General features: G+C 41.8%; 1 protein-coding gene across 1 annotated transcript; it reads left to right on the top strand.

Moving 5' to 3' along the window:
• The first annotated feature begins 805 nt into the window (after positions 1-805).
• Positions 806-13,841, top strand: lrig2 (leucine-rich repeats and immunoglobulin-like domains 2). The gene is made up of 18 exons (XM_086087627.1): positions 806-1,445; positions 2,286-2,360; positions 2,580-2,714; positions 2,816-2,959; positions 3,251-3,394; positions 3,505-3,648; positions 3,768-3,911; positions 5,726-5,806; positions 5,949-6,020; positions 6,136-6,204; positions 6,288-6,451; positions 6,554-6,865; positions 6,957-7,238; positions 7,886-8,326; positions 8,397-8,549; positions 9,835-9,975; positions 10,382-10,627; positions 11,730-13,841. The coding sequence occupies exons 1-18, from the start codon at positions 1,258-1,260 to the stop codon at positions 11,885-11,887; spliced, it is 3,093 nt and encodes a 1,030-aa protein (XP_085943753.1). The 5' UTR covers positions 806-1,257; the 3' UTR covers positions 11,888-13,841.
• Positions 13,842-15,399: the final 1,558 nt, after the last annotated feature.

Below are 15,399 nucleotides of genomic sequence, written 5' to 3'. Positions count from 1 at the left end.
CCCGTTTTTTTTTTTTTTTTAATAAATATGCACCACTATCACTTTTTTTCAGAATGCATATAAAAGTGACAACTTGTCATTACTAACATTTTAGCATCCAACCCCTCTCGGACAGTTCAGTTACTCTACGTGATGTCTCAGTTTGAACACTAGGGGGTTCTATGTAAAATGAGTACACACAGTAGATACGAGACAATTTGACGTAATTTTGTAGTTAAGTTTTAAAAACACGGTCCAGTGTGAAAAGTCCCCACATTTGTAGAATGCTGTTGCATTTGAGCTGCCTCTTATGTGGACATAAAAAAGAAAGAAAGGAAAACACATTTGTTTAGGCAGGAATTCCAGACTTCAATTGATTTGAATTGTTTGTTTTCCTTGTTTTAACTGTAAATTGGTAAGTGACATTAGAAGGTCGGGCGGGGGCGGTAACGGTTAAAAAGTGTAATGCAAGGGAACCCAAAGTTTTTGTTGTTTCCATGTCACCTCCGTATGGTTCTGTTAGATTTATATAAAGCACTTTGTTAGTCCTCACCATGAGATAAGTGCTATAAAAATACATTTATGTCTCCTATTGTAACCTCATGGCAGATCAACAATTAGGACAATTATGAGAAAAAAAACGTTTGGAAAGAATAAAATGCATTTTTTTATCACAATATAATTTAATTTCAAGAAACTCTACTTTCCCACATTGTTTTGTAGTGAGAGCCAATCACATTCGCGTTCTAGTTTGACCAATTTACCCCACGGCCAATAGCATCATCCGCATCTTGCCAAAAAGAGGCGGGGCCTAGAATATCCCATGTCATCAACAACGAAGCGCTTTGTTGTTCTATCAAGAAACGCGGAGACGATGAAATGACTTCAAATTCTTTTAAACAACCCGATTGAGCATTTTAGGACTTCTTATTCGGTTCGCTTTAACCGAACACAAATATGGTGTGGAACTGAACGCGGTGCTGGAGAAAGTGGTGTATGTGGTTCGCCTGTCCAGGTTGGAGCGGAAGGAATTCCAGGCACGGGGAAGAAGAAGAAGAAAAGGAGGAATCTCTGCCAAGATGCTGCGCTCAAACCGGGCCTTAACTCCGCTTACTAGCTCCGTCCGGAGCCGGGATAGTGTCACTAATTCAAATTGTATTTCTGCTTGATCGACCTCGAGTTGTGGAAAAAGCTCGGCGGCCGAATAGTGAAAGTGTAAACGTCTAAAGCGAGTTAGCCACATAGCTCCACAGCTACTCCTGCGGGAAGACATTTAAAATGGCGGAAGGTTGGCCCCTTCCCTCGGCCTTCGTCTTCGTGCTTCTCGGTGCGAGTGCCTGGAGCCTCGAGACGTGTCCGGCTCCTTGCTCGTGCTCCACGGGACCGGACGAGCTCCGAGTTTTGGACTGCAACAGGAAACGGCTCTCGACGGCTCCCTTGGAGCTACCGGAGGGGATAAACCAAGTGTAAGTGGTTAGCTAAGTTAGCGTGTATGTGTTGAAGTTAACATCACAAGTAACACTGACACTTCACCGGTGAACACTTCGACTCTTATTTAGCATCTTTTTGATATGCAAAGTTGTATGTTGGTTTTGTTTTAATTAAAAGAAGATCAAGAACATTGTTGGTATCTAACTTTGTAAACGTGAAACGCTGAGGTACCAAAAAAAAGCTATAAAGGTATAACAAATTTAACAATATGTTCATTATTGTGGTTGTAGATTTGAATATTGAGAGGTGATGGTTAGTTTTGTTTGATAGGGCGTCAATCAAAAGAAAGATGGTAATAAGCAATTTAGTTAGGTGATGATGGGTAGATAGATGATGGAATAGAGATACTTTATTGAAACCTTGGGGGAAGTTAATAAGTTGTCACAACTGCAATATTATCACATAACACCCCTGTTGATAGAAGAGAACATTTCGTGGCAACTTATTTTTTTCTGACAAAAATCAACTCAGTCAAAATGTTAATATTATTCAGGTGCTATTTTCATCCTGCATGTCATTCCAAATCTGCAAAAAAAAGTTATTAGGCATGCTCAACGTCGTAGTGTAGGGCAATGCATGACCCTGGTGCAAATGCAACCAAGCCATGCTTGCCATCTTGTGGTAAATGTTGATATTGCAACTTAAACCTATACCATACTTTTGTACCTGGCTATTCGCAAACACTTGAATAGTGATATTGTCGTAAAGAAGTGCACCTCTTGTAATTGATCTCTATAGCTTTACAGTGAGTGTTTTTATAGAAGACTGTATACTTTCTACATTGTTGATGTAATGTGTGTGAAAATTGATTTCAGCTCAATGAACCACAATGAACTGACAGCCCTCCCTTTCCTTGGAGAAGCTTCTGCCAACATCACATCACTGTCACTGTAAGTGTTAAATCGCCTTATCTGAATAATTTACAGTAAACTTAAATCATTTTTATGTTGATAGAAGCTGTAATCCATACTAAATTACTAATATATTGATGCAAAAAGGTACCCATAGACAATTATTTGAGTCATTTGTTCTCTAATATGCGTACATGAATAAATTATAAGTCAATTTTCCATCTTGACTCACACATGCGTCTGTGTTGCATGATGTAGAATACACAACCGCATCGCTGAGCTCTTGATGCATCAGCTGCTGCCGTACGAGTCCCTGGAGACGCTGGACCTGACGTCCAACTCCCTTTCCGAGCTCCGGGTGGGAACCTTTCCATCCATGCAGCTCAAATATCTGTAGGTCCCCAAGATTTCACAGACTTAAATACACCTGGATTTATTGGTTAGAAGAGAAGATTTCACAAGTTTTGTTTTATTTGTCTTTTAATCTTCTACAGGAATTTGAGTAATAACAAGATCAGCGTCCTGGAGCCAGGCTGCTTCGACAACATCTCCAGTTCTTTGCTGGTGTTGAAACTCAACAGAAACAGATTGACTGTGCTGCCATCTAAAGTCTTCAAACTTTCCAGTCTTCAGTTTCTGTAAGTATCGCCCAATGTAAAAATAAATAAATACAAATTAAATAAAAGGGTTGCTACAAAAAAAGACAAACTATGTTTCCTCTTAAAATAGCAATGGGAGTGACAATCATCGATGCTCTCTTTTTTTCATCTCAATTCATTTCCACTGTATTGAATCTGGACTCGCAATCATCACATACTCCCAGAATTAAGTGACTCGGACTTGGGTGCAAAAAAACACGATTGCAACATCCCTACAAATAATGTATGTTTCGACTTTTCATCTGACTGATCTCTCCTGTCACTCGTCAGTGAAATGAAGCGTAACAAGATCAAGATTGTGGACAGCCTGACATTCAAAGGGATGGACGCACTGCGGTCACTCAAGTTGCAACGAAATGGCATCACCAAGCTCATGGACGGGGCCTTTTTTGGACTCATTAGCATGGAAGAACTGTGAGTAGGGATGGCTATTACGATTTTTTTATGATACTACAGCGCTTAACGATGCTGCTTATCGAACTTTAACAGTACAATGGGTAGTTAATCACAATTTGATGTTTCAGAGAGCTTGAGCACAACAACCTAACGGAGGTGAACAAAGGTTGGCTGTACGGCCTGCGCATGCTGCGTATCCTGCGAGTGAGCCAGAACGCCGTGGGCATCATCCGACCAGACGCCTGGGAGTTTTGCCAAAAGATGGAGGAGCTGTAAGTGTGTCTTCTTTGCATCTGGAATAACCACGTTTTTCATCCTTAACATTCTCCTTAATATAAAACAGTATTTTCTTAATCTAATCTTTAAATGTGTACTTTTTTGTTCTGCACAGAGACCTGTCCTTCAACCATCTGACCAGACTGGAGGAGACTGCTTTTGTGGGATTAGGTCTCCTGGAGAGCCTGAACCTTGGCGAGAACTCCATCAGCCACGTGGGAGAGCGAGTGTTCAGTAGCCTGGCCAATCTGCGCATGCTGTAAGTCTTATATCATGAAATAAGAATCACCGGTTAGGGTCTGAAACGTTCACGATTCATCGACACGGATTTTTTATTATTTTTTCCCACTGATTGAACTTGTGAGAATGAATTATACTCGGTATTATTATTTTTTTCATATCAAGAATATTGTGATTTCCAGAAATAATAATATATTATGACTCATTTTTGGTGTCTGTGCATTCTGAAGGAACATGGCAGGTTTGTTTGTTTGCTTCACTCTTTAGTTTGTAGCTCTTGTAGATTCCTCTTTAGTAAAGTGAAAATAACTGTGCACATGCTCACAATTCCAGGTCTACATCCACTAATATATTCTGTGTTGTTTTCACTTCATCATTGTGATCATGATCTGTTTAGGCTGGAATTACATTGCAACCGTAGGTCCAAATGGCCAATTCTGATTGAATGCTTATATCGGTTTTTGTTTTTGTCTTTCTTTCCATGCGCCAAATTTTTCGGACTATAAATTTCTCCGCTGTTGCTCAGGGCTCAGGTACCGGCCAATCACGGCTCACCTGTTTTTCTGAGAGGTCATGCGACATTCGCAACGTGAGCTGTGATTGGTCGTTACCTGAACCCTGAGCAACTATCGTGCCATTTTCACTCAATAGCAAGTAGCAAAACTAGTGGGGGCATATGAAGCATATTATTGTAAAGAAAAAAAAAGCCCACATATCCCCACTGTATCACGTTAGAGCAAAAAAAGAAAATAAATTGTGTCACCTGAGCCATGCAATGTAAATTCAGCCGTAGTTCAAGAGCACCCAACATGTCATTTTATAGAATTCTCTCCCCTCTTTTGTTTCTTGCCATTTGCACTGTCCTCCCAAAAAGTCCCCCACCGTGTTGTTAGGAGTAGAGATGCTGCTGTCACGCTGTACGGCTCCTAGAGAACCTTGGGAATTAGTTTTCCCTTTTTCGCTCAAGATTGTGAGCTCTCTTGGGTGTTCCTCCTGGCACTGCACACCGCCCTGTGATGCAATGTAACGGCTGCTCTTCTCTGCCCGTGCAGACTATAGGATTTGGTTCCGACATCGGCTAAAGTTTGACACAATTTATAAAGCCCGACCCTTGTTTTGGTTGCTTGCTGTGCCATCGTGAACTAATTACGCAAAATGTAGCCTCTTCGTCGTACTTCCATCTGCGAGGCAATGAGGGGATGTTGTGAACTCATTATTTGCGGCTCGAGAAGGAGGTCAGCTGCGACAGCTTGACACACCAGCATGGTGGGTGCTTTCATGTGAGAGGGGAATCGAGAGAGTGCAGGAGTTCTTTCAGAGGTGGCCAAGCGTGAGGAAGGAAGGACAAAAGGAGCCCGGTCCCGCAAGGCATCCGGCATGTCCGTGGGCCTGTGAACCGGCTTTTTTGCCAAGCGAGGGGCCAGGTCATTCTCCATTCATTGGAAGAGAGGCCCAATGTGGAAGTGTGGCCCTTGTGATTGGGTTGCAGGAGGAGAAAACAATCTTTCAAATTGTAATTTCACAGCTTGGACTTTCTTCGTTCTTATTAGTATTATTGATTAGACGGTAGGTAGAGCAAGTTGGTTATTATTCCAAATTGTGAGTTGTGTTATTTAACACAGCCTGCTTTGTATTAAGCATTGAAATGGTAAAGTGTACATTCCGCTCCGTGTCATAGCACCTTCCTAACATAACAAGGACTGACCACTTAATGTCTCCTACAAGTTGCTTTTTCGAAATGTGCTTCCACTCCCAAGTTTAACACGCCATTACCGCGTGTGCACACACAGTGTGTGTGTTTCTAACCTAATATGTGATTCTTTGTTTTGGCAGAGACATTCACAATAATGAAATTTCTTGGGCAATCGAAGACTCCATCTGCGTGTTTGATGGAATGAAAAAGCTGAACACATTGTGAGGACACTGAAATGCTTGTTTATCTATTTGTGTTGATGTAGATTTTGACTTTTTGCATCGCGCAGCCTCAACAAAAGCTGTGCGTAACAGAAGTTGTTTGTCAAGCAACTCATTTACCATCAAACATTCTGTTTTCTAGAATATTACAGCAGAACAAAATCAAGTCAATCACCAAGAAAGCCTTCGAGGGTCTGGAGGAGTTGGAGCACCTGTGAGTGAATTATAGGAACACCTGCTTCTTCTATCCCGGAGTGCATTGTTGTCGTATTTGACAAAAAAAATAGCAGACTTCCTTGTAATCTGCATTTTTTGTCTTATTTTGCCAGAGACCTCAGTAGGAATGACATCATGTCAATACATCCTGAGGCATTGCTGCATACAAAGCTGAAAGTCTTGTAAGTAAAAATGAAAAAAACAAACAAATTTTCTTGGGTAGTGAATACATTTTTCTTACTATCACGTTTTTGTTCCCATCAAGCATCCTCAACACAAGCAGCCTGCTGTGCGACTGTCACATGCAATGGCTCGGACCCTGGCTCACCAACAGCCACTTCCTTCATTCTGTCTCAGCTGTTTGCGCCCACCCGGCCGGCCTGCTCGGTCACAGTGTGCTTTCAGTCAACCCTGAAGACTATGTTTGTGGTCCGTGATTTTGTGTCGACTTGATTTTGTAATGGAAGTGCAATTCACACCAAATAATCCAAATGTAACCCATTAATTGATGTGACTCCCTTAACCCGATAGACGACTTCCCCAAGCCTCGGATCACCACCCATCCCGAGACGTCGGTGGCGATGCGCGGCAACAACGTGACCCTGAGCTGCGTGGCGTTGAGCAGCAGCGACTCGCCGATGAGCACGGCATGGCGGAAGGACGGCGAGGTGCTTTACGATGCCGAGGTACAAAACTACGCCCGGTACCACGAGGGCGAGCTGATCTACACCACCGTGCTGCACCTCCTCAACGTCAACTTCACCGACGAGGGAAGCTACCAGTGCGTGGTGTCCAACCACTTTGGCGCCAACTACTCCAACAGGGCCAAGCTCACTGTTAACGGTGAGCATATTTGTATATCGTCTCGGGCCGAGATTTGATAGAAACAATGCTGTCAGAACTTGATTCTAATGGGATTCTCCTCTCTCCACAGAGCTGCCGTCCTTTCTCAAGACCCCCATGGATCTTACCATCCGTACCGGGACAATGGCCAGGCTGGAGTGTGCCGCTGAGGGCCACCCTTTGCCACAGATCGCTTGGCAGAAGGACGGCGGTACCGACTTCCCCGCCGCCCGCGAGCGCAGGATGCATGTGATGCCGGACGACGACATCTTCTTCATCGCCAACGTGAAGACGGAGGATATGGGGGTGTACAGCTGCACGGCGCAGAACGCGGCGGGCAGCTTGTCCGCCAACGCCACACTCACCGTCCTTGGTGAGTTGTCGATTACTACTTGAATCGTGCTGCTTGTGTACTTTTACTCGTGTGGATGTTTAGGCAAATGTTGACATGGTAAAATTGTAGAGAAGGCCCAGTGAGGCTCTGCTTGTACAGTATAATGTCAATAATCGCAACAACAAAGATCTTAACAAAGCTGTTTTAAACCCTTTTCACACTGCACTCACTCACAGTGAAATAGTCACACGGTTGACAGTGTGCCCATATTTGGAAGTGCTGACGTAGAAGTTTACTAGGAAGTAAAAAAGGAGATTTTGCCACTGGTTAAACAGATTATCACTGTTAGTTATCGCTGTTAGGGCACAAACACTGCATCCACTGAAAAAAAACAATTTACTTAGTGGCAAATTTGACTTGTTTAGTTGAACATAAAACTGTTATTCTGTTGATAAATATGAATGGCAACAGCTGGCTACACAGCTATACAATAAACTGGTACCTTTTGCCATCCACTGGAAGGACATGTGGGTGTTGTGTCTGTCACAATATGTTCCTGGAATAAATAGATGAACCAAGTTGCATATTTGTAGCAAATACAGTAATAATTTTAGGACTAATTAAGTGACATTGGACACTTGGTTGAGAGTCACTGCATCAAGCAATGACATCCTTTCCTATTGCAGAAACTCCTTCGTTTATGCGGCCCCTGGAGGACCGAACAGTGGCGAGAGGCGAAACCGCCGTGCTCCAGTGCATCGCCGGAGGCAGCCCCGCCCCCCGCTTAAACTGGACCAAAGACGACGGTCCCCTCGTGCTCACGGAGCGCCACTTCTTCGCCGCCGCCAACCAACTCCTGATCATAGTGGACGCCGGCCCCAGTGATGCCGGGAAGTACACCTGCATCATGTCCAACACGCTGGGAACCGAGCGCGGACACATCTACCTGGGCGTCTCACCGTCGCCCAACTGCGACACCGCCGCCGGGTACGACCAAGACGGCTGGACCACCGTGGGCATCGTGGTGATCGTGGTGGTGTGCTGCGTGGTTGGGACCTCACTGGTGTGGGTCATTGTCATTTATCACATGCGCAGGAAGAGTGAGGACTACAGCATCACCAACGCAGGTTGGAAAATAATGATTCTGGGCAACTTGTGAATCATTTCACATTAAAATATGACATTTTTCTTCCTCAGATGATATGAATTTACCGCCGGACATCCCTAGCTACCTCTCTTCTCAGGGGACTTTGTCAGAACCTCCAGAAGGCTACAGCAACTCTGAGGCTGGCAGCCACCAGCAGCTCATGCCTCCTTTCTCCAATGGATACGTGCACAAGGGCACAGACAGTAAGCCTAGCCTCTTGAACTTCACACACCTGTTTCTTGTTACTGTGGCAACCCCAAATAGACAAACATAATAATTAGGGGTGGGAGTCTTTGAATGTCTCACTCTCATTCGATTTTTGGGTCTGCAATTAGATTCAGAAGCGATTTTCGATTAAGAATGATTCTTGATTCAAAATGATTTGATTGACAATGATTTTTGCTTCAATCTATAGATGTGCAAGGAATTGTAATGATCTACAGTCGGACTCGCTAATGCTAATTAGCGCGCTACTCACGGCACTTTTATCACTCAAAAGAACGGCTCCACACTGCAAAAAAAAAACTTTTATTGGAATAACTTGATTGTGACTTTTTCCTTATACTCTCTAACGTGGCTACAACTTAACAGTGTATCAGACCGCGTGGAACCACACTGCCCCTAAGTGGCCAAATCGGGTACAACATGAACATCGCTCCAAATAAAGGCACACACAGACAAAGGCAAGACAGTATAAAATAATTTAAATAACATAGATTTTGGGACATTTAAAATCGATTCTTAATCGTACTAAATGAGAATCGCGATTCTTATGAGAATCGTTTTTTGGGCACACCCCTAATAATACATTTTATTTATATAATACATGCACATATGGTGTTTAACTCATTCACTGCCATTGTCGGCTATAGATGTAAAAAATTCATTTAAACTATTTCTAGTAGTTTAAAATGTTTTCCACCTTTGTTAACAAGAGTATGAAAACCTAGAAAAAAATATTGTACATTTAGAACGTTTAAAAAAAAAGATTACAAAAAATTAGGGGAGTCAGGCGATTACATTTTTTTATCGTAATTAATCGCATGCCTCCACTAGTTAACTCTTGGTTAATTACACATTTTATATCTGTTCTAAATGTACAATAAAAAAAATTCTAGGTTTTCATACTCTTGTTAACAAAAGTGGGAAAAAAATGTTAAACTACTAGAAATAGTTCAAATGAATTTTTGACATCTATAGCCATCAATGGCAGTGAATGAGTTAATAATAATACATCCTAGGTCTGATAACTCGAGTACTCGATGTGATGATCGGTAAAATGCTCTATTCTAAAAAGACTTGAGAGCTGCTGCCCTTGTTGATTCACACATTAGAACTCAATGACATAGCGGCTGTACAGTATTCCGTAGTGAATATGTAGCATACGTCGACATTGCTTGTAACTAAGAAAAAAGGCGGTCTCAAACCCTCCCATTATAAAATGTTTCCGCTGAAGGTTTGCGACTCACTGTCTTGTGCGTGTCCCAGGTGTGTGCTACGGAGACGCAGGCAGCGAGGTGGAAACGGACGGCAACGGACGGCTTCACTGCCGGGTGGGCTCTCTGTTCACGGGCCGTAGCAGCTTCCAGCCCGGAGAGGCTCGTGACGGACCAGGTGGAGCCCCCTCAGGTCTGCTTGTCATATGGCTTGTCTCATGAGTCATTTGCATTCCGTCTCAAGCTTCTTGGGCAGAATTATCAGTCCATAAAATTGCAAAGAATGTGGTCAAATCTAATAATGGGATTTCAAGGGTAACCAGAAACCGAATAGAACTTCTCATAGTCGAGCTAACTTAATGCAAGTAAATTTTGCGAGTTGAAAGTTGAACCATGGAAGCAGAGAATTATGTCCTTATGACGAGAATAAATAGTGTGCATCTCATGTGTGATATGTAGAAAACGGGGACTGAAGGCTTTAAATACTAAGCTGTTAGAATTTGTTTCCAAATCCAATGCGAAGGGGATAAAAGCATAGCCTTAGTTTCAATAACTTAAGTGAACCCTGCATGTAAACGTTGTGTGTCTTGTCTCAAAAGGTGGCGCGGGTCCGCTCGTCATCTGCTCTGACTGCTACGACAATGCCAACATCTACTCTCGCACGCGGGACTACTGCCCCTACGCCTACCTGGGCGAAGACGACGCACTGGACAAAGACCTGCCGGCTTTCAAGGAGAGCTTCGCTGAGCGCGCCCGGCGAGAGGACGCCGCCCTGGAGCGCCTCCTCGGCAAACACGATTCAGAGAGGCCCGGCAGCCACGCTTCAATGGAAGATTGCGCCAGTGGTAAGAACTGCTGGGGGTCTACGCGGTGATGTCATGCAAGTTAGAATGTGCTGTTAAATTATTATGACTATAAATGTTTGTATGAAAAATACTTGGGGGCTATAAATATAGAAATGCAATGAAAAATAGCAAGTACGGCAGTAAATGGGGGATGTACTTTTATGTCACTGTGTAAGTGACTTCCTTGCACGCCCTTCATAACCTCAAACCGTATTTCTTAACTAAATCCCTAAAGATTATTTGAAACAATTCTTCCTTCTTTTTTTTTTTTGCCTTCATGCTCTTTAAACCGATTGCAAAAATGTCTGTTTCGATTACCACCTTCCCAACACTCGGCAATCTGACTTTTCTGGCCTATTAGGCAGCAGCGAAAACATCGATATGTAGCGATTAGAACGGGTAATTTTGCTTTTGTAGACTTTCTGTCCAATTCATTTCAAGGCTATCATCCAAATACCCCAAGGGCCTTGAAGTACACTTTTCACCCTATATTTTGTGGGACAGTCCTGTCCCCATGCTAATAAACCACTGCTCTGTGCTCACCCTGCCCCCTCTACTCTTGTTAGTATGACAACTAGTTGCTTGGGACTCGTGACTAGACGAGTGGCTACGAATAACCTGCAGTGTGAGGGGGGAATTGAAAAAAAAGTGAGCCTCTATAAAGATCGTAAAAGCATTGATTTGTTTTATTTTCTCTCATGGAGCCCACACACAAATGCCATACCTCCACTTCAACAATGTTGCTGAAAATGAGAATATATTGGTTATTAGTTGGTAGTGCTGTTAGCTAATGCTAATCTGTGCTAGAACTGCAACTCTGTTTAGGAATAAAAAAGGCAAAAAGAGTGCCAGCCAGACTCCCAAGTGTCACTTGAAAATGGCGGATCCTAACCCAGCCTAGCTGTCAAGTCACAGCTGAACACATTTTGTGTGGGGAACATTAGTATGTCAATTTGCAAAACTGTCATATAATCCAAAACCGCTTGCTCACTAAACACATTTTGGGAAATGGACAGATAGCAGAATTTTGCTGTACTTGGTTGTTTAATGTTCTCTGAGATCATTGCTGACACCTCTTTTGTGTCCTCTGTGCCGTTTGTAGACTTTGTCAGCAACTCAATGTGGTGCGAAAGGCAAAACCCGAAGCCCCTCGGGGGCAGGACACTTCCTCCATCAGGGGATGCGGCGGTGGCGAGTACGCAGAACCACAGACTGCCCCCCAAAAGGACTAACCCTCAGGACCATCCAGCGCCCACATAGACCACGCCCCCCCCCCCCCTGCCCGGCCTACTTTTCCGACACCCACTACCTCCTTCAACACTCTGCCAAAGATTCTGTCTGGGAGTGTTGAATGCATCGCTCTCGTCTCACTGAACGAAGGCGACCTCCACCCGTCGCGAATGTAAGATTTGAGGGGATCACCTTCGAGATATCAACAAGCAGCAAGAGGTGGACGACTGAAGACTGCGTAGAGACAGTGACGCCACAGTGTGGTGTGTATTAGCATTACATATGAATATAATAACCTCGGCCTTACGCGCTCATCCAGCCTTCCTTTTCAAGCAGTTTACCAAGTGGGGAGGACCGTTTTGATTTTATGTGACAATCATGTTTTTCTTTTTCTTTTTTTTTATTAGTGTCACCGCCATCGAGGCGACACATGCACTGATCAGTTTTCCCTTCACCGCTCACAGGCACTTAATTTTACAGTGATCTTTTACTATTACTGAAGCCACCATCCTCCTGCAGACAAAAGACACTGTGAAGAAAAGAAAAAAACAAGTGTAGAATGTATTGTTTTATACATGTATGTACAGGCTAGTAATCAGTTTTATGACATTTTACGCTTTTGTTTGGTACTGAGAATTCCAGTGGAACCCCTAAAGTTCAAAACCCTTTTGACAGCACAGGCAACTTTTGAAGTGACATTCCCGCCAAGCGTGTAAAGTAGAAGATGGCCGCTATCAGTCCATTTGTTTTTCTATATGCTTGTTCTCATTGGGGCTACAATTGAGATGAGCCTCTCCCAGCTCACTTTTGGCGGTCTTCTGATTAACACCACAGGTGATGTTTTAAGTAACATTTCTAACGCTTGCGCATGTGTAAAGGGAAGATAACCACTCGTAGTGACTTAAGACAAGTAGAACTAGTCACCCGCAATGGTACGAATATATTCAGATGACGTTATCAACACACACTTTTCCTTGTCGCAACAAAATCCAACGAACAAGCCAAAGAAAATTCAAAATACTCTTGAGTCTGGTTGGAATTGTTGTATTGTGTATTTTGTCAAATTGTCCCAACATAATTATGATACATAATGTACAAGTATCATTGATATTTCTCAAGTGGCTTACAAATCATTAACCTAATAAGCATAGTTGCCGAAGTCCTATTTGATCATTTTCAGGATTTTTTTTGTAAGCACATTGTTGGTGTTTTTTTTAATTTATTTTTATCATTATTGTGGCAATAAGTTAAAGACTACAGTACATTGATAATTGTTCTGATTAGAACTCCCAAGTTGTACGTCGCTAAGGTCCCTTTGACTGAAGGAGGCTCCACTGTACTCTCGCTTATTTTTTTCCCTGTAAGCATGCAGAACTGAAACGATGACGTCTTTTACGTCGCTTTTTTGCACTTGGATTTTGTTCCTCTGCTGCCGACATGGCACGCGTTCCTCATTGTCATGCTGCGAAACGGTACTGTCCTTTAAAACGGAGACCCTCTCAAATCTCGCAGTGGTACGTTGAGGGTCTCCCAATTTCATAGTTTTTTTTTTATGTAAGCAGTCAAACCTCCGAAGCCTTATGTACATTTTTTTTTTACTATTATGTTTACTTTAGTAATTATTACTTCTGAATTTACACATTCCAGATGTCCGTATGTTGTTTTCCGTGTTCTATGTTGGACCCGTCTGTGTTCCCTTTGGATGCTTTCACAATTTAACCTAAAGGAGCTACATGACATTACTGTTGATTATCATCGTGTGACATTATTCTTGCCATCTCAATGTCACTGTGTTTCCCTCGATACCAAAGTTTACCAGTAGGGTAAAAACAAAAAATATTATTTTTCTTCTAAGTATTATTCAAGTTTATTTCCAATTCTATTTTTGGACCATGTACATTGTATAAAGCATGTTTAATTAAAATTGAAAATACTTTTTGTTACATAGCTATTAGACAATAAACATGAATAGTGTTCTACAAGATACACCCTGCAACTGTTTTGTTTTATTTTTATATTTTTTATATATGTCACTGTATTTCGTCCAAGAGTGTGATCGGCTAAACTTAACGTAACTGGACCCAAAATTTACATTCATGCATATTCTGCGCTGCCAATTTGGAATAATGTCCTCTTTTTGACTAAAGGATGGAAATTAAAGCTTTTTTTTTTTATATATATCTGATTCATTGATGAATTAACAAAAAATAATTGACATATTAATATAAATAATCAGTTGCAGGCCTATTATGAATTTTATCTGCAACGCAACATGAGTGCATGCATCCAGGACCCCCGGGTTACATCATCACCTTTAATGAACTTGGCATGACATCACTGACATATGACTGTGCTCTGAGTCAGAGTGCTGACACCAAGCTTCTCCATTCAAGCGCATACATCACCATTTCTCACACAACCATAAAAATGAATGACATTTACTGTCTTCTTCTACCTCTCACTAAACAACTTTGTACATTCCTACAAAATTTAAGGAACACTTTCACGCAAACCTCCAATACAGCACAGGAGCTCATTAAACACATCAATTATGCATGAGCAAGGCAGCATTAAAATAAAAGAAAAAGCTGCAGATGAAGAAATAAGTGATAATAATTCATGATTGGTTTTTTGGTGCACTTGAATGCTGTTAAATACAGACAACTAAAAATACGTGTGTAATGCGGCGTGATGCCCACATAAATAAATCTGGCGGGAACTGGAGCAGCAAATTGCACCATGGCTTCGTCATTAGGTGGCGCCGCAGAAGCAATGAAACTCAACAATGTCACTCGCATCTCAAATCATCTTTCCATTCAGATGAATTGAAATGCCAATACTCCGTTGCAGCCCCCCGCCCCCCTCAAAAAAAGGTTGTTGTAGTAATGTGTTTTTTGAACGAGAAAAATAAGTTATAGTACTTCACATATATACAGTAATGACAATTAAAAATAAATATATATATATTTTTTAAATGTCACACATGGGTTAGGCATTCTCAGCTCTTTGCAGAAGATTTTATATTGCTGGCGTTGGGCCAAATCTCAAAAGTCACAATTTTGTCAATTTCGTTTAAAAAATAAATAAAAAATAAATCTTTACTATTGGTCAGTCACATGTGTGACCTTTTAAAAAACTAAAGTGGCTTAATCCCTTTCATGATGCAATGTTAAAATTAGCATTAAGCTAGCTGACTAAAGGTTTACATATGTGTTTGTTTTAAACACGCGATTTGTAATTCTAGACTTTTTTTTTTTGATTTATATATAACTTCCACTGCCATTAAACAGCTTGAAAGCAGTTTTGAAAATTTGTTGTAAAGGGTTATATTGTGTTTCCCATTATGTGTTAAAGATAATGGTAAAGTCACCTAGTCATTAATTATTTATTTATTTATTTTAGTTAAGAGTGAATTGTTTCCTTCATTCAAATTTTTAACTATTATTATTCATATTTGCTTATAATTCCATATGCAAAAGAAAATCCACCCCAGTGTGCGTTTCATGAGTGTGTGCCATTCAAGCTTGGACCGCCACTGTTCT

The sequence above is a fragment of the Leptonotus elevatus genome, chromosome 10 (assembly GCF_054856555.1).
Source record: "Leptonotus elevatus isolate MCC_2025b chromosome 10, RoL_Lele_1.0, whole genome shotgun sequence".
Classification (NCBI taxonomy): domain Eukaryota; kingdom Metazoa; phylum Chordata; class Actinopteri; order Syngnathiformes; family Syngnathidae; genus Leptonotus; species Leptonotus elevatus.
Note: the sequence above shows the minus strand (reverse complement) of the source record. Positions and strands in the feature narration are given on the sequence as shown.